Source organism: Rhinolophus hipposideros (genome assembly GCF_964194185.1).
Source record: "Rhinolophus hipposideros genome assembly, chromosome: 11".
NCBI classification, from domain to species: domain Eukaryota; kingdom Metazoa; phylum Chordata; class Mammalia; order Chiroptera; family Rhinolophidae; genus Rhinolophus; species Rhinolophus hipposideros.
This window is the reverse complement of record NC_138057.1, coordinates 31,041,313-31,067,527: the sequence shown is the minus strand read 5'-3', so window position 1 is coordinate 31,067,527 and position 26,215 is coordinate 31,041,313. Positions and strand designations below refer to the sequence as shown.

The following is a 26,215-nucleotide window of genomic DNA, read 5'->3' as shown; positions in this document are numbered from 1 at the left end:
GAATAACACCTAATATGAACTAAATGCTCAATACAAGCTGGCTACATTAGTTATAACCCAGCTTGGTTTACCTCTAAGCTGCCATATAATTGCACTCTGGTGCTTTTCTTTTACCCAGGTGAGATGGAACCCAAGATCTCTCCAACTTCGCGGCTTCATATTTTCATCCCTTTATTCATCATTGCTTTAGTGTTCACAGCTACAATGATAGTCCTAAGAAAACAACTCTGCCAAAAGCTTTATTCTAGAAAAGGTGAGTTTTATTCATGGTAACCAAATGAACGAAATGTCTGCAGCGTGAGGCTCTGCTTTGCCCCACTGGGCTATAGCTTCCCAGTTTCACAGTAAATCTGCTCACGTCTTATGAATTACTTTGGGCTTGTCCTGATGATTTTTTCCCTAGAAGAAAATGGCTGTAGTCTTCAGTGAGCTAAAATCCCTACACTGAACATTTTAAAAGGAATGCTTTGTGCCTGTGGCTGAAATAGCTTGTCTGGTTCTTTGAACAAAGACGTATCACGGTCCCTGTGAGACTGGTATTATTTTGTCAGTGCACACAGCTGTGGGTGTTGGCAATGCAGAGTTCACTGGTGGGAAAATGCCAGGATTCTTTCCGGTGATTCCTTCAGTTTTCACTTCTCTTTTCCCTATTCTGGGTATCTGCTAAGCCCCCCACATCCCACCTCTAGGAATCCAAATCCCTTGGGTGGGTAAGAAAAGGAGAAAAGTGTGTGAGGCCATTTGGAGGTGGGGAAAGCACCCATTGGTGGTGCCCTGCCGTCTTTCAGTAGCTCCCCCATTCCTATTGTGCCAGCTGGAACAGAGAATACCTGCTGCAGCCTTTGAACCCTGGCCAGAATATCTGCCCATCTATGTGGTACTTTCCTAAATTGTCCCGTTGTCAGCACCCAGCAAGCTCCTCCCAAGATCTGCACACGACCTTGTCTATAGAAAAAGAAATGACATCTGAGAACAACTCAGTAGGAATTTGGGGCAATCATTATTTGAGGATCAGGGTTTTTTTTTAGGTGGTTGTTATCCTACATTTACAATCTAACTTCTATATTCTCAACTGCCATGAAATATTGTCATACTCTATTTTTGTCCATTGCCCTACGCATGCATCAGCTTGGGTAATAACCACAAAACCCCCTACTGAATCCAAGGAACTATTGTCAAAAGAATGGGGAAGAGGGGAGGAAGGAAGAAGGGGAAAAGGGAGAGGAAAAGAGGAAGGCGACAGAGAGAGAGAGAGAGAGAGAGAGAGAGAGAGAGAGAGAGAGAGAGAGAGAGAGAGAGAGAGAGAGAGAAGAAATGATTAGCGATGTGGAAAGACGCTTTCCATAAAGGAGGAATTACAAGGTCTTGTCTGGCAGAATTTTTACTAAACAGAATCACTTCTGCAAATCTGTGACCACAGACAGCCATGAGAGATGCAGCTCATTAAAATCTTATCTTCTGCCATTCTTCTTTTATCTCCCATATACAAACCTCTTATACCAGGTTCCAGGCCTGGAGGCTGAGAACCCACTAGTCACCTCAGAAATGAGCATCAGAACCTTCTGTTTTGACTCCCTTTGGGAAAATAAAATGGAATTACACTCAAAGGTGGAGCAGAAAAAATCCTCCCATCATTCCTCATCCGCAATCTCAAGAGGGAGTGAGGATATTAGTAGCTCCTGGGTGCAAGTCTCAGGCACCAACTGCAGTGGGAGGGATTTGATACTAATAAGGGTTAAGTGAGTAAATTTGCAAATGATTCCTTTTTTCTTTTAAATGACCCAGAGTGAAATCATGGCTGCCTATATAATAATCCCCCTCTCTAACTCAGGAGCATTGGGATCTGCTTTCCTACATGGCAAATACACTGATACACATGAGGAAATGTGTCTGCCCTGAGCACAAACTCATGTGTCATGGAAAAAGGTTGAGAACTGCTGCTACTGGGGACAGAGCTTTAAACCAGGGTCAGAAGGTTAGGTCTGGACCTGGTGCTGCCGTTTGTTGGTTCTATGATCTTGCACAAATCACCTAACTTCTTTGAGATGATTTTTCTATCTATAAAGTGGGAAGCGACACGGGAATTACATTTTACAGCTGATTGACTGAATATCACGGCCACTACCGTGGTTCAACCTGAACTAGAGCAGAACCCTCCTAACTTGTTTCCCTGCATCCACTTCTGCCACCTCCAGTGTGGTCTATTTTCACTGTTAGCTAGAACAGCCCTTTAAATCCACAAACCTACCACGTCTCTTCTGTTCAGATATCTTCCATGACTTCCCACTGCTCACTAAATGAAGTCCCAATGAGCTCTGGGTGGTGTGACTCATGTCTCCAGCTTATGCGGCATCAACACCTTTGTTACCTAAGCTCTAGCCATACAGGATTTTCCAGTCTTCGCAGACTTCCCACTCTTTCAATTCTGAGTTTTCTCATACAATATTTGCTCCTCTTAAAATACTTTCTTCTCATCCACCTGAGTTGTAGTCATCCTTTAAATCTCAGCTAAGCTGTCACTTCATCAAGCCTGCCCTGCGTCTACCCCCTCACCACACCCATTACATTAAATCACCTTGTCAGGTGTTTCCATAGCACCTACTTCTCCTTTCAATATAATCAGCACACAGTTGCATATCTAGGACCTTTTATTAATAGCTTGGGCTACAAATGCAATTGCATCTCTTTTAATGTTCCAGTTAAGTCCTCAAGCACCCACCTGCCCATCTTAGCAAGAAGTCCCATGTCTCTTACAGCGTGTACTTCCCCACCTCCCACAAACTGTCAGGAAGCTTACTTAACCCACAGGGCCAGTGCTGCCTCCTAATACTCTTCCCAAAGCAGGACCCTCAGGCTGATAAGGGAGGAGGGCCTACCTGCCTTAACCATAGCTATACCCAGCCACCCACTTCTGCTCTCAGCCTTCAAGTGGAGACTGGGGCACCAGTCCTGACTTCCTTATCTTGAGTTCCTCTTAGGGCCATTGCTGTCCTGAACTTCTCAGTCTATCAGAGAGAATCAAGCAAAGAGGTAGCAGTCTCATTCCCTTTCCAGCCAGAAGTTTCCTTGGCTCCTAAACAGATTTATTCACCTATGTCACAGCGACGAGTTCTGCATACCAAGGCATATTGGGAGGGCAGCCATTGTCAGTCAATAAAAGGTTCTGTTTACCACCTCCATCTAAGAGGAACCCATCAACAGATCAGGGCTCCAAGGTACTTGCTGGGTTCCAAAGCAGTTAACAACTTCTATTGCAAGAATAATGTCAAGTTCTGCTTCATCTGCTACTCTTTAAGTTGCATGAGTACAGGGACTGTGTTTCTCTTTGTCACCAATATATATCCAGTGTCTAAAACATTACCTGGCAAATATAGATGTTCAATGAAATTTTAAACATTGAACTTTCTATACGCAAGTATGTATGCTCACCTGCTCTGTATAATAATATACTAGCCACATGTGGTTTTTAAATTTAAATTAAATAAAAATTCAATTCCTTGGTCACATTGTAAGGGCTCACACCTTGTAAGTACTCAGTAGCCACATGGGGTTAGTGGCTACTGTACTGGACAGAGCATATATACAATTATATCCATCTTTGCAGAAAGTTCTATTGGACAGCATTGTGCTAGATCCTTTTTCAGTTAATTTCACAAAAACTGCTTGAGGCAAGGAGTAGTGTCTTCTTGGTAGATGAAGAAATTGAAGTTCAGAAAATATTTCTGAAGTCATATAGTTGGGGTTTGAACACAGATCTGTCTGACTCCAAGACTTATGGCCCTTTTGTTGCAAAAGTGTTTAATAAAAATTGGTTCAATCTGAATACATTTTACATTACACATTATCTTTGGGAAATGGAAGGAGAGAGTCTCAACCCAAAATAATTGAGTCACTTGTTCATTAACTTGCTGGGCTATTGGCAAAGCCAAGAATAGAATCCAGTAGGAGTTACCAGCTATAGACAACAGATCTCTAGAACAGGACTCCAGATCTCTCCTTCTCAAACTCTCTATGGTGAAGAACCAGTTTGGGTTTTTTTCAAATTTCCAATATGTTGGAATCGATACTTTTATAATACACACTAAAAACAAGTTACTGGGGCAGCTGGTTAGCTCAGTTGGTTAGAGCTCGGTGCTCTTAACAACAGGGTTGTCAGTTCGATCCCCACATGGGCCACTGTGAGCTGCATCCTCCACAGCTAGATTGAAACAACTACTTGACTTGGAGCTGATGGGTCCTGGCAAAACACACTTAAAATAAATAAAAGTTCTTAAAAGAAAAAAAAAACCCAAATTACTAGAAAATTAAGTGGAAAGAACAAAGACATAAAACAAGTCCAGTTTTTAATGGATTTAATAAATCTAACAGGACATCTGAATAAACATGACCAGAAAAAAATATAAAATAGTAGAAGAATTACTATAAAATTTTCTAAATGTTTACACTCTACTTCTGTACTTATCTCATTGTGGACCGATAACAAACAGTTCACCTATCAGCACCAGACCAAAGACGACACTTTCAGTGGCACTGCCCTAAAATACTGAGCCAGGGTTTTACAGGGATGTAAACCAAAGGCCAAATAGGCTGATATATGGTTACATAAGAACCACAGAGAATGGCAGGATTCACCTCAGGCATTAGAGAGGATTTCACTGGAACTGCAGCATTCCAGGGCAATTCCTATGGGTTACCCACTGGGCTCCTTTCTAATGCAAACAGTCTTGGAGGAGACTGTAATGCTGAATAGAAGCCCAAGGTGGTCGTGAGGGAGTTACTAAAAATCTGGGGTACAGAGCAAAAGCAGAATTAGGGATGGACTGAGTTCAGGAACCCAGGCAACTGCAGAAGATAGATATCAAGCCTTGGAAGGAAATCCAAAAGGAAGGAACATGTAAAATCAGGGATTGAGAAAGAGATGAAACCAGGGAAACAGTAGCCAGTAGCATCCCGTTATGTGAACTTGTGCTTCTGCCCCCTGATTTACTTTGGACCATATCAGTCATTTACACCTTAGTGCAAATTAATTGATCGACCTTCGGCTCTGTGTAGGGCAGACCTGAAAGAAGGGGCAGTAATGACTAAAGTAGAAAAGGGAGAGATAATTCTGGAGCCAGATATATCCTGGGCTAAGTACCCAAATTAGCAGTCCCTCAGCCTCTGAGTGCCTGATGGGTCAGGGTCAGACAAAGGCATGGGAAGTGGAGGCCTTATTTATTCACGGTTTTTGCCTAAGGGTATGGTTTTACATCATACATTATTCAAGCTGAGGTTTCCAACCATAGTCAATGACTGGACTTCTATATATGGATTTATTTGGATTTACTTTTTGTTTTGCAAATAGCCTATAAACAGAATAATATTCTCATTAATCTTATTCTGGGATTTTTCTTTTTCAGACACAACAAAAAAAGATCACCACAATCAGGCGGGAAGTGAACAGAGCTGTGAGTGTGGTTTTTTCTTTATCACTTCTTTTTGTCTCCCAGCTTGAATTAAGAAATAGCCACTATTCTGTTAATGCACAAAGGGTAACTGAATAGTTTAGGCATGTACAGAATCATCCTATTCGGTGATATTTCAGCAAGTTTTTCTTACAACCTTGCATTGTTCCATATCTTTCTTGAAGAACAAAGGTGGTATATCTGCTGTACAGCTACAGAACAATTACATAGCTTTTGGTCTGTCTATATTGCTAAGCATTGCTAGAGCCCTTTTTCCCCGAAAATAAGACCTAGCCAGACAATCAGCTCTAATGAGTCTTTTGGAGCAAAAATAAATATAAGACCCGGTATTATACTATACTATATTACATTATTATAAAGACCCAGTTTTATAATAAAATAAGACCTGGTCTTATATTAATTTTTGCTCCAAAAGATGCATTAGAGCTGATGATCTGGCTAGATCTTATTTTCGGGGAAACACAGGGAAACAGGACATGTGGGCTCACATAGTTAGAAACATTATTAAAACTTAACAGCAAGGGGAAGATATTCAACTGTGATGTAATCAACAGCTGTTATTTTGCAACCATGATTTAGCACATTGGTCGGGGCTATGGGTCAGGGGTAACGCTGAGGGAATAGAAGTCTCTTCCTGAGATTGTCAGGCTTGGAGCTGGAATTCATAGGTGAGAAAGGGTGTGATCTGGAGGTCAGGAAAAGTGGGGTTGCTGAAATCATTCAGGCTGGTTGGATGGAAATCTTATGCCATGGGGAAATGGTGTGTTGGGGACAGGCCTGGACCATGTCGTAAACTGGTATTTTTAGCTTTCTTGGGAAAACTGTCTTTCCTTTCGTAATACAGAATTAAATGTTGTAATGCATGAGTTCATGACTCCTTCAAAATGATAGGCAAATTATAGAAATTTCTAAATAATTTTGTATCAACTACTCTGAAAATATTCAGAACTATTCATTTTAGAATTCTGCAGAATATATCCCCCAAATTCCAGAGGCACCAAATTGTGAAAACAACCATAAAAAACCTTCAAATACCAGGGCTTATACATAAGACATGGCAGCTCATAAACACAAAATATAACTGAAAGGACTGAAATCGGCCCCTTTACCCTTCCTACCTCTCACCACTTCCCTGAAAACCATTCATAAAAATACATCCTGTCACTATGCACAGAACCAAGAAAACAAATGCAGCCTGGGCCTGGATTTGAGGTTCAGTTACATTGAGCTTCTCTGAATTAGCAGTGAGATTTTTCTTGACCCAGGAAAGTTTCGACACTGGCAGTCCTTATTGAAACATCCAATCCGGAGAAACAAAAGTTCTGTATTCCTATAAGTTAGTCTGCTTGGCCTACAGTGAGTTTCCAGGGGAGAGAGGCCCCCATATTTGTCTAAGTTTCATGAGCATGAAGTCTTTGTATCAGTGACTCCTTTAACTGCTCAGTATAAGGAACAAATTGTGAAAGGCCTGAGAGCAGACGTGGTAAACTCTGGGGTCAGGCAGATGATGCAATGAGTCAAAAAGTCCGAGTGTAGGGACGGCCAGATGGCTCAGTTGGTTAGAGCACGAGCTCTCAACAACAAGGTTGCTGGTTCAATTCCCACTTGGGATGGTGGACTGCACCCCCTGCAACTAAAGATTGAAAATGGCGACTGGACTTGGAGCTGAGCTGCGCCCTCCACAACTAGAGTGAAGGACAACGACTTGGAGCTGATGGGCCCTGGAGAAACACACTGTTCTTCAATTATCCACCAAAAAAATTTAAAAAAATGTCCTAGTGTAATCAAATAGGGAGTGGTGAGACTGCGACAAATTGGAGAGCATGTTCCCTGTCAACTTAGCACTAGCCTAACATTGCCAGAAAAGATGGAAATCCGGATTTTTATATAAAATGTCCTAGTTATTCAGTGCTGGCTGAAAATATTTCAAATACCAAACAAACCAAATAAAATATGCCCATAGACTAATTGAGCCTGTCAGTGACGGTTTGCAACCTCTCTCCTAGAGAGAAAATATAGTCAGGAAAGAGTTTAGGATCTGAGTAATGAAGGCAGAAACATCTCTTTGAGGAACTGAGAAATGCTCAAAGGCTTGCTTGGTGCCGTCCTAAATGTCTCTCCCTATGGCCTACCACATGGTCTAAATATCGCACTATTATAGAGTAACATCTTTGGATTAACAGGGTATCACAACCACTTTTTAACCAATACATCTCCTTATAAACAGAAAAATCTCACACCCTCTTGTAATGGTATCTGAAACTCAAAGTAAAATAACTATACTGATTAAAAGTCAAATTAAAGAAATGGAATTAATCTCCTTCCCCCCACCCCAGTTATATATAGTCACTCTCTCTGTCTGCTAACTGGGGAAGGAAGAGTCAAGCAGGTGAGAGAGTGGTACTTCTCTCTCCCTCACCCCTCCTAGGCACTTACTTGAGAATATGTGGCCTGATGTAAAGAGGTCAGGACCACTTAGATATACATCATAGAAGACACACATAGGAATATTCCTGGTACTGTTACTTATAATAGCAACAAATTAGAGATAATCAAATATGAATCAATAGAAGAATAATGCATAGGAAAATTATCCAATAATTAAAACGAAAGTACCAAAACTAGATGTATTTTTGAGATGGATAAATCTGAACAATATAATTTTGAGAGGAAAGATAGATTGCAGAAAGATATAAACAGCATGTGACTACTGTAGAGAGTTTGAACACATGCAAACAACCCCTAAGCAGTGTTTATGGAAACAGTCATCTGAAGTACAAGTACAAAAACAGCATAGAAATGATAAACACCACATTTAACCTCTTAAACTATGTAGTAGATATACAGATGTTCATTACGTTATGTGTATACTTATGTTTTACGCCTGAAATATTTATTTTTATAAAAAAAGAGGTCATGATTAAAATTGAAGAGATTTAGATTCAAGTTATTTTGTGAGCTACATACATAGTCTTAAGTAAGATCCACCCCCTCTCTTGGCTTCAGTTTTGTTGTCTGTAAATTGATAAGGTTGGACCAAATCCAGAAGGGCAAACAGGCCTCATGTCAGGTGCAGGGAATGCGTAGAGCAGAGATGAGGATGATTTGGGAGACAGTTTCTAGATGGAGAGTGCGTTGATTGATGAATGATGTAGGTGTGGGTTGGGGAAAATAGACTTTGGCCATATATTTGCCAAATGTAAGGTAGATCCTCTTTAGAAAACAAAAACAAAACAAAAAATTATTATCTATTTATCTGTGTTTCTGTTCACCTTTGTCCTATATATGCACATTTTAACTCTTATATAGTTATTTTGTGTTTCAGTTGCAAAGGTATTTTTGAATTGACCCAAGTCTGTAATCATGTTTAGAGCTGCATAAAATGTAGAAATTAACTAATCATCTATAGAGATGGAGTACTAAAGAGAAAATTGGCCCATTTTTACTTGGCATAGTGTTTCATGGTTTTGTCAAGACAAATACCAATGTGTTAGATTTCAGTAGATGTTTTTTAAGTTCTGCCCCTATGAAGGTGCTCACCAGTTATTAACTCTTTATTGAGAACTAACTTAACATTTTGGATAATATACCCTGGGAACGAGGAGCAGGACATGGGTAGAAATATTGATTTTGGGAATGGAAAGAGGATAGGTCCGGGGCTCAGTGGTTAGACAGCTAAGAACACTTGGTACCTGTTGTTGGAGGTGAGGGGCACTTGAGGTTTCTCCAGAGAAAGAGAACCACAGAACCACGAGGAGACTGGCAAGTGTGAAATCTGTACGGCAGGCTGGCAGGCTGGCAATTCAGGTAAAAGTTGAAGGTGCAGGTTTGAGGCCAAAATCTGTAGAGCAGGCCAGCAGTCTGGGAACTCGGGTAGAATTTCTATATTACAGTTTTGAGGCAGAAGTCCTTCTTTCCTGGAACACCTCAGCTCTTGATCTTAAGGTCTTCAACTGATTGAATGAGGCCCACCCACATTACAGAAGGTAATCGCTTTATTTAAATAAAATCAATTGATGGTAAATTTTAATCACATCTACAAAATATCTTCACAGCAACATACAAATTAATATCTGATAAACAAGTGGCATAATAGTCTAGCCAAGCTGATACATAAAATTAACCATCACAGGCACCTGCAGATGGGGAGGGGCACGCTTGGTTGGAGTAAGTCAATTCATTACACCTCACTGGCCTTTAAAAATAGAATCATGTTACTTTCTATTGTCTGGTCCCTGGAGTCATCCAAGAGGCCACAGCTCTGTCTAATACCTTCTGATCTATGAACCTCCCAGATTTGCATACAAACTAAGTGTTTAGGGCCTGAGGTTATTTCAGCAGGATTTTTTCTCAGCTCACAGGCTGTCAGTCTTTCAGCAACAAAAGGACACGTGTGGTTTGAGAATCTACCACTTTATGTATCTTGGAATAATAATAGATGAGTAAATCTAGAGGGGGGAAAAATAAAACACTCTTGTAGCCAAAATAACTTTATAAAATCAAACAGACAGTTTTTGGAAATGACTTCTCAGGAAAATGAAGAGATTACATGAGCTAGGTTTAAGTTACCAAATATCTGGCTTTCCTTGCCAACACCCAATGAGGAACTGAAATATTTATAGATAGCTTTGAAAAGCCCCTGTAAGTGGAGTCAGCACACATTGCTAGATCCAATCTTCTCCATACTGTCTCATCACCATGCTACTCTCTTGTTTCCAGACCAGATCCAAACTCCTTCCCATGGTGTTTCAGGCCTTCTGCCATCCTTATACCTCTCCCGGTCCTATGCAGTGCTCATTCCCATCTCTGTGCCTTTGCTCCCGTAGTATATTCTGCCTGGCGTGCCCTCCTTATTCCATCTTGCTTACTCAAATTCAAACTTCTGGCAGGATCAATTATGATTAAAATAATGCCAGACCACTGTTCTAAATATTTTAGAGGTACTAACTCATTTAATCCTCACAGTAATCCTATGAAGTACATACTTCCTCCCACCACCCTCCAGTTTTTTCGGTGAGGAAATATTTGTGCAAGGTCATCTGGCTAGTAAATATGAGAGCCAATAAATGCACCCAAGTATCCAAGTCCAGAGCCCACCCCTATATACTACATTGTACTCCCTTGTTTAATCTGTAAGACTTTCTCCTACAACTCACCCCTTTTTATTTTCCCTCTACATTGCACACAGTTTATACTACTCTTTTTCCTTTCTTATATGCACAGTTATGGTTTATTACAGCAAAAGGATACAGATTAAAGTCAGCAAAGGGAAAAAGTGCATGGGGTGAAGCCCAGGAAAACCAGTCTCAGCCTTCCAGGAGTCTCCTCTCAGTGGAGTTGCACAAGGACACACTTAATTCCCCCAGAAACTACCTGTGACAACACATGCCAAGTGTTGCCAACCATAGAAGCACATCCAAACCTTGTTGTCCAGGGTTTTTCCTGGGGGCCAGTCATGTAGTCATGCAGTGACCATGTGACTGATCGTAGCTGCTCAGCCTCTGGCTCCCTGCCCCACTCAAGGTCAAACTGATACAGCATGGTCCAGGGCCTCATGCATACAAAAACAGGCACTCATCATAAGCCATCCATGCTTTTAGCATAAACTACCTGGTCAAACTGGTACAATGGGGCCCAAGTCTCGGGCATTTAAAGAAGCTCTTATCAAGCAAGATATTCCATGGGCTCAAAGGTTATCTCCTAAGAGCTGGGTCAAGTGCCAGTCCTGAAGACAGGCCTTCCTTTGGAAGGTGCAGGGTTTGAGCAACCCAGGTCTAATGAGTTAACCCTTTTCTGCACAGACACCAATAAGCAGACACTCAACAGGGACCCAACTGAGCCTGTTCTGTAATTAATCTATTTGGTGTTAATCTGACTTCTCCTTAGATATCACTGTACCTAATTAGCATATACTTGCAGACATACACGTACGTATATATGAACATATATAGACATACATGCATACTAATATATATATATATATATATATTAACACATATACTAATTATGCTTCCAAGTTGGGCCATATGTTAATTTAACAGAGTTAATGAGCATTTACTGTGCGCTCGATGCGGATCTCTACTGGGAATGCTAAGATGAACACGATAGACCTGGTCCCTGTTTTCAAAAAGTTTATAATCTAGTCTAGTTACAGGCCAGTGTTTTGACTTTGGCATGGAAACCATTCTTTGCGATAACAATCTATTGCAAAGGTTGACAGGGAAAAAAGACAGTGGAGTGAAGATAATAAAGGTGTGGGTGAGAAAGCACCTTCTCCACAGTCAGCTCTGCCCCCTTTTTTTTTAATTCTCTCAACTTTTTTTTTTATTAGCTCAGGTGCACAAAACAATGTAATAGACATTTACACCCTTCACAAAGTGATAACCCCCCTCCCCAATCTACTCCCCTTCTGACATTGTATATGTAACAGCTGGTACCACTCTGGATGTGCATGATCACAGCATTATTTTCTGGCTCCTTCCACATGTACATAGTTTATGTACACCTGATCAGTGTAACAAAGTGAGATATTAAGGTTAATGCGACTATTGGGTATTTGGTATCTGTCTGTTTTATTGTCCATTTGTCTGTACTTCTTTCAGTTTATTTTGTGATACGTTTAAAAGACAGTCATTGATTTTGACCAAATTTGACCTCTATTAAAAGATAAATCTTGTCTAATTTGGGTTGAGTCTGCCAGGTCAAAAAAGAATAACTTACAATGATTTTTAGAACTTTTAAAAAACGATATAATTTATTCTGAGTATAAAAATGAAAAATAAAAAGTATAAAGAAAGTAAAAATGATTTATAAGCCATTGCCCAGAGATCATCGTGGTTAATATTTATTGTTGCTATTTAAATCCTGGTATTTTTCTATATTTAAATTTTTTCAAAATTAAATTATAGCTTGTAAACCTTGATTTTTCTTTTTTACTTAACTAAATCATTAGTATTACCTACATATTAAAAATATAATGCATGGCTCTATGGTATGTCATTACATACATGTACCAGGATTTATCTAATTCCATATTGTTAAACATTTAGGATCTACCTCATAGTTATTTTATATTTTGGCTTTTTAAACATTATCACAATTCATAGCCTTGTACATAAAATCTATGATTATTATGACAAGATAAAGTCCAAGACGTAGAACTACTGGAATAAAGCTATAGGCATTTTTAAGACTCTCAAAATGTATTGCTGAATTGCCCTCTAGAAAGCTTTTCCTATTTATACTAGTAATACATGAAAGAGCTAGTTTTATCACACTTGTCCTGATGCTAGGAATTATCACTGTTTTTAAATTTTGCTACTTTGAAAATTGAAAATTGAAAATTGAAAGTCATCATTATTTTAATTTGCTTTTTTAAATTATTAGTGAGATAAAACATTTCTTTATATATTTATAGGTTTTATCTTCCATCAGGAATTGCCGAAGCATAATCTTTTGTCCATCTTTTTATTTATGTCTTTACTTACAGTTAGTATTAACCCGTTGCCTGCTCTATGGTTTATGTTTTCCTCTGATTTGTCACTTACTTTTAAATTGTTTTTTCTTATCCCAAGAAAACAGGTATTAGATTTAGTAAAATTGGATACACAGGACCAGGTTATAATTATTAATGCCCCATGTGCCATGTATTTATTAAAAGAAAATAAGTGTATTGATTATGACATTTATGCTAGGTGAAAAGCTTACATGAGTGGGATCTGCAGTTCCAAGAGTACTAAGTTAATTCCTAGAAAACAGAAAATGTCTTCCTCTTCCTTTGAAAGCCCATTACATTGTAGAAGGGTTGTACTTTCATGAGGCACCTATTAAATGAAAATCAACAAGAGTTAATACTCTACTATCCTTCGATGTGTATTAACTAAAAAGGGGTTGGCGAACTATGACTAGGGGACCAATAGTTTTTGTAAACAAAATTTTATTGAAATAGAGCCATGCTCATGGTTTCCATATTGTCCCCCCAACTTTCACCCCCCTTCCCCTGTTTCTGATGGCAGACTTGAGTAATTGCAACAGAGACCTTATAGCCCATAAAGTCTAAATTTTTTACCATCTGCGTTTTTACAGAGAAAGTTTGCTGACTCCCGACCTAGAGGTTCTCCCTGGCTTTGTGCCTTCTCCCACAGCTGATGTACTCGTTCCTGTACTACATGATCTAATGCCAACCCCCACTCCTACCTCAGCTTCATGAAGTCTGAGGACAGAGCCCCGCTAGGGAGTACTTAGGCCCGGCCAGCTCAGGCTCTCATTCTCCCACGCCTATTCTCTGCCATCACAGCTCTGCCTCACCCCCAGGCCGCAGTGTTGGGACCATGTCGAGCTGTCCAGGAGCCATTGTGGGCCTTCATGTTCTTACTCAGCATCACCTTGGGAGAGTCATTCTGGGGATTTGCCCTGAGCATGTCCATCATTCTTACTTCTGACAAGACTTTTATTCAGATAAATATTCTCCCTTCCCACTTAAGAAAGGAAGGGCTTGTTGGTTTTGCTTCACTGTCCAGAGACTGAAGCGAGACCCAGTTATTGAGTGAGTGCCCAGCAGGGCTCAGTAGCTCGAGCAACAGCTGCTCAGGGCTGGATTTTCCAAGCCATGACTTTGCCCCCTAACTTCCTGGGAAACTCTGGAAGTATTCTTGTATTCTTGTGGAAATCCACATGTCTCAATCTCCCCGGGGGGCCTTCGAGGCCTTAACTTTAATATAAGAAAATAAAAAGTTACCAAACTAAATGTGGCCAAAGAGATAACTCATTCCTATCCTTCTCCATCATGGATGTGGTGATCGTTAGTGTTATTTCACGTATTTCCTGGATCGCTTACTTTTGTGCACGTAATAGGATTGCATGTCTCTGCAATTAATTGGTAGTTAGGTGTGGTCATATGACTTGTTTTGATCAACTAAATGTAAGCATAAGTGACGTATGTTACTTCTAAGTAGAAAAAATAAGTAAGAGCTAGTGTGTGCTGTGACGTATTTTCTTTTTCCATCTGGCACGGTAACCAGCAACATTTGAGGTAGTGATTGTACATCAGCATGAGTCTCTGAGTAACAACAAATAACAGAGCCCCCCTGCTGACCCTCAGTGGACATGGAACATGAGCAAGAATAAATCTTTGTTTATTATATTGAGAGTTTGAATTGTTTGTTATTGCAGCATAATCTAACCTACCGTGACTGATACAACAGGGAAAAACTAGAACTTCTACTCAATAGACCATATGTTACTGTTTAAAATTCTACTTCTGAGGAATAATAATATGAGGGAAAGCTGCCTATATAGTAAAAAAGAAAACAAAGTAAGATATAAAAATATACTTAGATATTTATATACTTTGATATAAAAATGTCATTAATGCTCTACTTTTAAAGTATTTTTAGTATACCCACCATACTCTCTTTCTCCCCCAGAAGTGAAGTAAAAACATTACAGTGTCCGTAATCACTGTCTTTATGTTATGGAACCTTGTGTGGTTTTCTTCTTTTATGTTTCCTGAATTTTCTTTGTAGTTTAATACATTTTTAACGGTCCCAATGTATCACTTTTAAGTACCCAGGGATGATTGTTAGGTGAACTAACTTTCCGAAGCCCTTTTAACCATTCCCCACTCACCTCTCTATATCCCAGTAGTGAAATGCATTACATTGGACTCTTCACTGGTCCTTGTCAACTTTAGGGAGGGAAATACTATTCACCCTTTCAAAGACATATACCAATGTCTTAGTTGCCTTTCAGAGATTTCTAGCCCAGTCAGTCTAAAAGGGATGGGTACATACTGCAAGGATGTAAGCGATGAGGTGACTTCCACAAGGTAATCTTATACCTTAGTGGTAGAACGAGCTAGAATCCAGGCCACATGAGTCCTTGTCTACGGCACACTTCTCTTTCCAGCTACTTCTTGCACCTTACTCCCTTGTGTTCCTGTTTTGGCCCATGGCTTCTTGCTCTTATGTAGGCAACTAAGCTGTCAACCAGTATAACTGTAGGAGTGGATTCTGCTACCTTAGGTATATATCATACTTCCTTTAAAAAGGAGTTATTCTACTCATCAAGCTGTGGTTTGTTAGAGCTTATAAATTATGTAACCTGACTTCCTCATTGTAGAGATAGTGAGATTGAAGGTAAGAGATATTGATTTTTCTGGAATAAAATTATTACAGAAAAACAAAAGTTCTTGTGATTGCCAATATACTGCTATTTATTCACTCACTCATTCATTCATTCATGCTCTAACATGTATTAAGTGTCTGCTGTTTTCAATACTGTATCAGGTAGGCTATGTGGAAATTGTAACAGTGAATTAAGTACATTAGTCATCCAAGATTCTTACAATCGAGTATTGGAGATACAGTACTCAAAAAATTGGTATAGTTTGGGTTAAAATTAAGAGACCAGCTTTCTGTATACCCCCTTGCAATTGATCCAATGTCTATGTTGTTTTCTTTTATTTTATTTTACATGAGTCTCTTGTCTTCCCCATAAGAACTTCCACCTGAAAACTGACCACAACCTCAGCATTCCACAATGGCACCATGGGGGTATCTCATTTCCCTTTGCCTATTCCAGTGTTTTGCAATCTTTTCTTTTTTATTTATTTGCCATTATAACCTCTTTCTAGAGGAAACATTACACAGAACATATACATATACTGAGTAGGAGAAACTTCAGTCCTCCTTCTGTGTTTTTCCTTTCCTTTCATGCTACTACCACACTTACAACACTTCTAATACCAGATATGTGGAGGTTTACCCCACCAAGAAACTGTCTTCAACACCAACTGGGTGTCCTGCAATTTAACTCAATCATGACACTATCTACTTGGAGATAACCTGAGATCCCACTGGGTAAGAGTTCAGTACCACAGGACTGCCCTCCCTGCCCCCACACCCCTTCAGATGCCAAAGGCAAGTCCAGGTTCTCGCCAATAGGCTATAAAGCTGAGGTTCCCAGGATCCCTTCCTCAGATTCCATTTATTTTTTAGAGCTTAGGACAACAGTTTACTTACTGTTTACCAGTTTATTATAAAAGGAGATGATAAAGGGTACAGATGAACATCTAGATGGAAGAAATGCGTAGGACGAGGTAGGTGGGAAGGGGCTCGGTGCTTCCATGCTTTCTCTGTGTGCTACTCTCCCTGTACCTCTGTATGTTCACCAACCCAGAAGCTTTTAGAACCCCTAATTTGGGGATTTTAATGGAGGCTTTTGTCACGTAGGCATGACCAATCTTTAACCCCTCTCTGGACAATGACGGATGGGGCTGAAAATTCCAAGTTTTTAATTATAGCTTAGTCTTTCTGGAGACCAGACCCCATCCGGGAGCCCACCAAGGGTCACCTCAATAGAACAAAAGACTTTCCTATCACCAGGAAATTCCAAGGGATTTAGGAGCTCTGTCAGGAACCTGGGTCAAAAACCAAATATTAGAACAAAAGATACTCCTAGTGCTCTTGTCTCTTAGAAAACTACAAGAGTTTTAGGAACTCCACCAGGAACTGGGGGCAGAGACCAATATATATATTTTTCTGTTATCTCACAAAAGAGATTAAAACAATGGTGGAATGGTTTCCTACCATAGGTTCCTGCAAAGATTTCTAAAGTACCTTGTGCTTCTTGGAACATATTTGAAAAATCATGTAGTTCTCAAATTATCAACTTATACTGAAGCCCATCTTAAAGATCTATCCTCAGAATCTCTAGAAATCCCCCTCCACATTCAAGCTTCCTGTCCAAACAGGACAGCTGTCCTTGAGAGGGAGGAGGGGGCTGCAAGAGGACTTATTAACAGTCTCACTCACTGGACTCATGAATTTTTCAGTTGTGTGAGAAATCTGTGTATTTTTATAGTGCTCTGTGGCTTACAAGAGGTACAAATAATACATGAAAGTTCAGAGATGGGGGGAAATATCACTTTAGACTGGGGATAACCAGGGAAGAGGAAAGGTTTCATGGAGGAGGTGACATTTCAACCATGCAAAAACAGAAATAGCAAACTATTCTAGATAGAGGGGAAAAAGGAGGTAAGGCAGAGAGGCAGGGAAACATGAGGCATCTGTAGGAAAAGGATATGATCCTAGTTTGGAAAGAGCCAGGTGTGAGATAAGGGGAGAAAGACTGTTGGGGGCCATGTTGTGAACCATGAATTCCAGGCAAAGGAGATTAGATTTTACTCACTGGGTGTGAATACCTCAGTCAGGTCTCTGCAGGAAACAGAGGGCATACTCAGAAGGAGTGACCAGGCAAGTTTACAAGTTTTAACTATTTACAAAAACATGCCCAGAGTTAGGGGAGATCAGGGAGCTATGTTGAGCACCCTGGCACTAGCAAGATCAGGGAACAAGTAACCGTCCCTAGGCCTGAAGGGAAAAGGGGAGGCCGCAATTAGCAGAACCCTGGGGAGACCAGCAGGAGGAAAGAGCCATCCACAAGGAGCTATGGCCTTTAATAGAAGGATAAAGTCAACTTGCAAACTGTCTGGGAGGTTGCCAGGAATACATACCCCAAGCTCACTCTCTTACCGACTGCAATCTCCTTTCTCCCCGAGGCTGAGGGAAAGAATGGAATGGCAGCCAGGGGAAGAGAGCCCAGTGACACAATCCACAATGTCGATCTCCTGAGGCATGAGCAGGGCAGAGCAGAGTGGAGAAGGGGTCTGCAGCAACAAACAGAAATACCTGGAGCAGTGGGGAACTATAAAAGGTTCTGAACAGGGGAGCCCCATGAATTGTGCTTCAGTAGTACTGAGCTGTCTGCAGCCCAGAGAATGGACAGAAGAAGGCTCTTGCAATAGGTCTGGAGAGAGACGCTGAAGACTTGGATGAGGGTAATGGGAGAGGGGGTAGAAAGAAAGATAGATGAGCTTTTTAACAGTTTTTCACTCCAATCTATTTTTGAGAAGTTAATATTTTCTCATCTAAAAAGTGATTTTCCTATTTGTGGATTTTTCTTCTCAGATTTGAACCTGTAGTCTCAGGAGCCGGGATAATCTGACGGGACTTGCTCAAGAAGCTTCTGGACTCTGAAAAAGAATCCCTTGGCCTGCCGAGCTTGTTTGTACCTTCCAAATGCCTTTGTACGAGCCAGCACTTTAATATGAAGACTACAAAAGACTAAGCAGCACTGGCCACGGTGCTGAGAGAAGCCAGTCAGCCGTCCCTTCATGGATCTGGGCCCTCACCTCTGCAGCCTGTGGCTGCGAGCAAGCACCACTGCACTTTAGAAAATGACCGTGTTCACCCCCGGGAGTGTCCCGCGGCTCCTTCTTGGTTCCAGACTGAAGATAAAGGAAATTATTCCCTCTAAATTTCCAAAGGAATTTTCAGAAGCAGAGATGATTGGAAATGTCCAGTTACGGAAATGGATAGATTGTCAATAGCGTTATTTTTAATCTGTAGTTTCCTCTGGATACTGGAGAAGCCTGTTGAGACTGTCAGACCACAGACTGGGCTTTGTACAAAGGGAAGCCATAATTGACATGTTTTATGGCTTCCTGGAATCTTGAAAGCATTTGAGTTTTTCTAATGAACAGAAAGCATTTAAGGTACACAGCGGCTAACTACAAATTGTGGAGGAAAGCCACTGAGTATTTTATGTCTGCTCCTGGAGGACAGGGAGATCGTGGGGTTTTGTCATTCCTGCAGCATTTTGTATGTGATAGATACCTCATGCATGACTGGCTCTAAGATGCCTTGTAATATTGAGGAGAATGGCTACAATTAACATTCTTACTTTTTATGGGCTGAAGAGTATATAAATGGCAATCTTTAAAACAAAAGATCTAGATGAGTTCTAATTCTTTAAAAAAAAAAAAGTACCTTTTACAAAGGGAGCAAAAACAGCATTCAGGAGAGTTTGAAGAATTGAGAAAGGCCAAACAAACAAAAATCACCTATGATATCATACAAGCTCAAATATTTTCATTTTTGCTGCCAGCAGTTACTCTTCATCTAGACATGCACATAATTTCAGCTGTAGTAATATGTAATTTTCTATCCTTTTTTTAAATTTGTCATACCATAAGCTCACACCTATGTATGTTGCTGACTGGTCTTCCTAATTCTCATCTTTAATGGTTGTGTGGGTCACGGATGAGATGGAATTGGGTCCAAACTCTACTTATCAACTAACCACTATACAGTAGTCCATAATTATCTGTGGGGGATATATATCAAGACCTCCAGTAGATACCTGAAACCACAGATAGTATTGATATGTACTGTACTATATTTTTTTCCTATACATACTCACCTATGATACAGTTTAATTGATAAAGTAGACACAGTAAGAAATTAACAACAATAACTAATAATAAAATAGAACAATTATAACAATATACTATAATAAAATTCATATGAATGTGGTCTCTCTCTCTCAAAATATCTTATTGTTCTCTATTCACCTTTTAACTTAAAGGAAGCACTTTACATCTTCTGCTTGGCATATCCTGATTTCCAGCATCATTACTCTTATGCGTTGGGGCCATGATTAAGTTAAATAAAGGTCACTTGAATAAAGCACTGCAATACCATGACAGTTGATCTGATAACTGAGATGGCTACTAAGTGACTTCCGGGCAGGGAGCATATACAACATGGTACACTGGACAAAGGGATGGATATGTTCTGGACACGGCAGAGTGGGTTGGTGTGAGATTTTATTACGATACTCAAAAGGGCTCACAATTTAAAACTTATGAAGTGTTTATTTCTGTAATTGTCCATTTAATATTTTCGTTCCATGGTTGATTGTGGGTAACTAAAGCCAAAGAAAGCAAAACCACAGATAAGAGGGGACAACTGTAAGCCCTTATTTTGACCAATTGACCTCAGTAGCATTTGGAGGTCCTAAGGATTAATGTAATTTCAGAGTAGTGTTTAGGAATCCCTGAAAAGTCTGGGTATTTCCATTTCTCCCAATGCACAGACTCCTTAGTAAATTACTTCAAGTCCCTTTGGGGATGACTCGGAGGGAGATCTACAGTAAGTTATTTGTGGCATTGTTACAGGGTCCTTTCTAAGGGGTCCCATGGTCCTCTTCAATCTGGAGCTTCAGATTTGTGAACTGATAAGGTCTGGGAATTGAAGAAGCTGTGAGAAGGAGGAGGGTGGTAGATGAGGGTAAATGGGGTCAAATACATGGTGATGGAAGGAGAACTGATGGGGTGGTGAACACACAATGTGATATATAGATGACTGTGGGGACAGAGTCCCAGAAAGTAGTTTCCAGGCTCTCAACCTCACGTGGAACGGTGCTGGCTCAGGTAGTAGATGGTCATCAGCTGTGACTATTTAGCTATCAGCTGTTACTGGTTAGCCATTAGCCACTGATATAACTGCCATGGCTAAGCTAGCAAGGCGTGGTGTGGCGTGGCATGGTGGAGTGGGGATTGTGGATTGCAGAGAGGCAGATTGCAGTTAGCAAGTGAGATTGGTTGACAAAGACAAGTGGATGGCATGTTGAGGATAGCGTGGCTCCTGCTTCCTGTGTCTCCAACCCAGCCTCAGCGAGATTATAGTGGTGTGACTCCCCTACCTATGGCTCCATGGGTGTTCCTTTTTGGCCTCACCATATCCTGTGTTCTTATGTGGGGAGTGGGACTAGAGCCCCCGCATGACACCCTGCATGACAATGATGTATGACTATTACAGAATTGTACACTTGAAACCTATGTAATTTTACTAACCGTTGTCACCCCAATAAATTTCATTTTTTAAAAATGCAACATCTGTGAAGTGCAATAAAGCTGGGCTCAATAAAAGGAGGTTTGAAAAAAAAGAAGCTGTGATTCTCAGTTGTGAGAACTCAAGTCAGATTTCTATTCTATAGAAAAAACAATGTTTTGGTAGTCTGGCCATATATTTAATTCTTAAGGTCAACCACCACCAGAGATTCCTGTGAGTGAAAAATTCCGATTGCCATTCTAGGATCTCATCATCTCCACTGAAATCAGGAAGCCCGTCTCAGTGGCAGCATTTCCCACTATTATCCTTGGCCTACAGAAAACAGCCACTTTGAGGGGTTCAAAGTTGCTGGGACTCTCTCACTAATGCATTTCTCAATGCTTTAGTGAAGGGAATATTCCTTAGACCCTTTCAGGGACCAACAGGGTGAAGAAAAATGTACAGGTTACACATGATAAATTACTCCATTATTGCTATCTCTCCAAGCCTTTAGAATTCCTCCTGTACATTATTTCAGAAAAATTCTGTCATCTGAACAACGTTGAATGTAGCCTACTGTTGAGCACATGTTTCAACTAACCAAGTAAGCCAATAGTGCAACTCCCAGCTGCTCAAGCTAATACATGTGTTTCACCTAGCTCTTGTTGTATAACAAAACTTAGTGGCTTATGTTTATCATTAATGTTTTTAAGATTTCTTTTTTAAAGATTTTATTGGGGAAGGGGAACAGGACTTTATTGGGGAACAGTGTGTACTTCCAGGGCTTTTTCCAAGTCAAGTTGTTGTCCTTTCAATCTTAGTTGTGGAGGGTGCCGTTCAGCTTCAAGTTGTTGTCCTTTCAGTCTTAATTGTGGAGGGCGCAGCTCAGCTCCAGGTCCAGTCACCCGTTGTTAGTTGCAAGGGGCGCAGCCCACCATCCCCCACGGGAGTTTAGGAATCGAACCGGCAACCTTGTTTGGCGTTTGGAGCACAGAGCTCCAACCATCTGAGCCACCGGGCTGGCCCTGTTTTTATGATTTTATAGGTTAACAATTTGGTCTGGGTTCAGCTGGGGCAACTCATTTTTGCTTTACATGGTGTCAGCTGAGCTCACTTATGCGTTTGCAAACAGTTGATATATTGGCTAGCGGATGCTGGTCTTATCTTAGATGCTGTCTTAGAGTTGGTGCTGGCTGTTGGTAGGGCCATGTGTCTCAAACGGGTTAGTCCATGCTTCTTTAAGATGGAAGCTGGTCCAAAAACAGCACAAAAGCGGGCAAGTACTTTTCAGCTTTCTGTTTGCATCACATTTCCTAATGTCTCATTGGCCAAATAAAGTCAGAGAATGATGCAAAATATTGATGTGAAAGGGGATTAAATGAGGGCATGTTATACAAAGTGGCATGATTCCCTTGGGGCTATTACTGTAACAATCCACTATAGCATTAAGCCAAAAAAATCTATGGAAAGTGTATTATATCTAGGCTACCTAAATTTGGACCCAACCCAATGTTATATTCTGTTCTCCTTGATCTAATATCCTTAGAATCCATCCCCATATATATGCTAGGTTTATTCTAATATAAGTTTAACAAACCCTTGTAATTCTTTTGAAGTATAAGCCTTTTCCTCTTCAGCCAGACTTTGCCCTTGTCCTCCTGAATATGGGACCCTAGATAAAAGCCTGAAGACCTTGAGAGGTGGGAGCAGTAGGGTTTTAAAAGAATAGGGATCCCCATGCAAGGCAACTGCATCATATGAAGTTATTACAGGTTTTTAAGCAAAGGAAGGCTAGCACCATACAATCGGAAACGTGAGGCTTCTTCCACTATCAAAATAAACTCAGGGACACTTGGCGGATTCAAGATTTTCAGTTTCATCCAAGTCCACCCAAAAGTTCCCATTCCTACTCTCAGACTCCTATTCTTTCCAAATTACTGCCTCAACTTTCACCTGTGAGACTAGGCCAGTATGTGAATGCTTGATTTGGATCTGATTTTTTAGACATGTCTGTCCTGTAACTAGAAAGACAGAGATACTTTTAGGGGAAGCCTTCAAAACCTTTGATGCTCTGAAGATGATTTGAGCTGAAATCATAATGCTATTGCATGCCATAGGTTGTTAGTTCCCATTTTCCCCTGGCAAAGAGTTCAGCTTTGAGTCCAAAGAAAATCAATCCCAGAATCCCATTTTTGGGAGTCTGTTTCCTAGGACCACTCCTAGTATCAAGGACTGTATCAGCCAAGGTCCAGTCAAGAAAGTAGAGAGGATTTAATATTAGTAACTTGTTATAAATGTATTAGAAAGCAGAGTAAAAAGTAGGAACCAAAGAAACCCAAATATTAGAACTGCAGATAGCAGCTACTTTCTGCTGTCTGTTGCTATGGAAGTGACACATTCAAAACTGGAAACAGGAAGGAATCCCATATTCCAGTCGTCTAGGGTTTCCCATTTATTGAACTTAATAGAAAACCAGCTGTCAAGAGAAGGATGGTAAATGAGGTTTGCAAATTCCAGCCCTAGCACAACAAAGCAGAGTAGAGGAAGGAAGACTTGGAACTGAGAACAGGATGTAAATAACCAGCTCATTCCTGAATCAAAACTTATCAAGGTAAATGGAGATGTATTCCTTGAGAGAGAAAAACACAGAAACTATGAATTCCAATTAGACTGTAGCACAAGGATTTTCTTAACTTTGGGCATCTGACCAGGTAACAAGGGCCTAAGTTATGCTTGTTGATTAACTAAATAAAAAATTAGCAATTGAGCAACAGCTTTGGCCATGAGCATAGGATAAAATTAATTTATTTTTAAATGCATCTTGTAGAAGTTGTATCAGTTGTATTGTTTGACTGCAAGTGAAAGAAAACCTGATATAAACTGGCTTCAATTTTTAAAAATGTATTGGCTTATGTAACTGAACAGTCAAAGGTGCAGATGAGCACAGGCATCTAACAATGTCTTCAGGATCCAGGGTCTCTCAACCATCTCTTCACTCTGCTTCCTCTTTGTGAACTGATTTCAAACAAGATCTCTATTTGTGATCACCAGATGGCTACCAGTTACTAAATCTTTCCATGTTCAACTCCACAAGAAAAAAACAAGAGTCAGAGTTTGTTTCCTAGCATTATCCCCTAAAATCCAGAGATGAACTCTGGATAAGCTTAGGTCTCGTGCCCTCTCCTAAACCAATCACTGGAACAAAAAGAAAATATGTTAGTATTAAGTCTAGAGCTCTACTCAGAACATTTGAACTGAAAGTAGGATGCCTGATGGGTCCCCAAAGTAGGAATGGGTCCTGGAAAGGAAGACACCAGTGTCGATTACCAAAGCCATTTATTCAATCAGTCAACAATTGATGAGCTCTTATATCCACAAGGCTCTAGGTTAGAGGCTAGGAATTCAAGAGTCTGAATCGTTTATCTCCAAGGAGTTCACAACTAGCCTGGAAACCAAAAATGAATGTAACCTGGTGTCTGCTGGATGTTGGGACAGATTCATGAGCATCAAAGTGATATCATTTGTGCTGGGGTGTTGGAAGTGCCCAAAGGTATCTGCGGACTTTTCCACAGAACCTATTATTAAAAAAATATCACTACCGCCCATTCCTCGCCCGGCCCGCCCCGGAGTCACCGCGGTGGCGGCCCTCCCGCTGCGGCAAGGACGAGCCTGGTTTCTGAAGACTATGCTCCTAGAAGGACGAATGTTTCGAGGACTTGCTCCTGCAGTTTCTCTCTCCACAGAATCAGGAAAGAGTGACAAGGAACAGCCACCAAATCCTAAGAAGCAAAGTCCATCAAAAAAGCCTGCGCAGGCCGCCGCGCCCGCCGAGCCATTCGACAACACCTCCTACAAGAACCTGCAGCATCATGACTACACCCCGTACACCTTCACAGACCTAAACCTGAATCTCTCCAAGTTCAGGTTGCCTCAGCCCTCTTCTGGACGAGAGTCACCTCGCCACTGAGAGCTCGGCTTACAGGCGACCCTCACGTCGTCTGCTGCACCCTTGCCTGCGAAAAGAAACTCCGCTCCAGCCTCGAGGCCTGGCGTGTGCAGCTGCTTTCCCTTGACACCCTCACAGCGAATGGTGAACTAGCAACACTACTGCTGGGCGTTTATTCAGCCTGGGTTTAGGAAAACATCTGTGTGCAAGGAGTTTTTCTTCAAAGTTAGGGCTCACTGACACCCATAAAATGAGGGAAGGTAGGGGCTTTCTCGCAGTGGTTCCGTGTTGAGCCCCTGGTCATTTCAGCATTAATGTGGGTTCCCATCTAGGTGCTGACAAATGGAACAGTGACTTCTAATTTTATAGATCTAGTTCTTGATAAATTAGAAGTAGGAGTTTTGTTAATTTTAACTACTGCTTTGCAAAGAAGTTCTAATAAATTAGCATTTTATTATCAGAAAAAAAAATATCACTACCATATGAGATCTCCGAGAAAAATATTTTCGAATTTGAGATAAAATGTCACATTTTCAGAAGTTGATTATCTCATCTTTCCTGATAATATACTTGTCACTATCATGGCATATAAATGTGTTAAAGTGCCAGTAAGGATTTAGACTATACCTTTCTCCTTTGTGTTGAGCTTGAAATATTAGATTGCCCAAGTCATATTGCCAGTAGCCATAATTAAATGTATCATTTTAGCTAACTTTCATATCAGATGCCAGACATTGTTCTAATTGCTTTTCATATATCATCTCATTCAAACATCACAATTCAACAAAATAGGGACTATTATTGACTCCATGTTACACATAAGCAAATTAAGGCCCAGTGAAATTAGATAAATTGCTCACGTGACATAGCAGAGCTAGTCTTAAGATTCTGCAAGCCAACCACGTGACAAGAAACCAGAGATCCTAGACCTGTAACATAGTCAACCTCTCATCTTATGCCACTTTAAAGTTATATATGTGTTTATTTTTTCCCCGAAAGCCTGTGAGGTACCTGGGAGCAAGGATTGGGTTTTGATTTATTTATAGTTCCAGAATCCAGTACGAGGAATGGCATATAGAAGACGCTTGATATTGGGGAACTGAACTGAAGGCAATGTGCGTAGAGTCTAG

The 26,215-nt window shown here is 40.6% G+C and overlaps 2 protein-coding genes across 5 annotated transcripts in view; both read left to right on the top strand.

The window, feature by feature from the left end:
- Positions 1–21,246, top strand: part of PDCD1LG2 (programmed cell death 1 ligand 2) — a 61,878-nt gene extending 40,632 nt beyond the window's left edge. For 3 of the 4 annotated variants that reach the window (XM_081066007.1, XM_081066009.1, XM_081066008.1), the window contains exons 5-7: positions 119–253; positions 5,400–5,447; positions 18,434–21,246. In XM_081066007.1, coding sequence (XP_080922133.1) covers positions 119–253; positions 5,400–5,447; positions 18,434–18,447 — 197 coding nt within the window. In that variant the 3' untranslated portion in view covers positions 18,448–21,246. The remainder of the gene's footprint in view (positions 1–118; positions 254–5,399; positions 5,448–18,433) is intronic. The other variant, XM_081066010.1, reaches the window with a different exon arrangement.
- Positions 21,247–24,638: 3,392 nt separating this feature from the next.
- Positions 24,639–25,140, top strand: LOC308505014 (NADH dehydrogenase [ubiquinone] flavoprotein 3, mitochondrial-like; the record flags this gene model as incomplete). The annotated part of the gene is made up of 1 exon (XM_081066681.1): positions 24,639–25,140. One exon carries the CDS (start codon positions 24,639–24,641, stop codon positions 25,104–25,106), a length of 468 nt encoding a protein of 155 aa, XP_080922807.1. The 3' UTR covers positions 25,107–25,140.
- Positions 25,141–26,215: the final 1,075 nt, after the last annotated feature.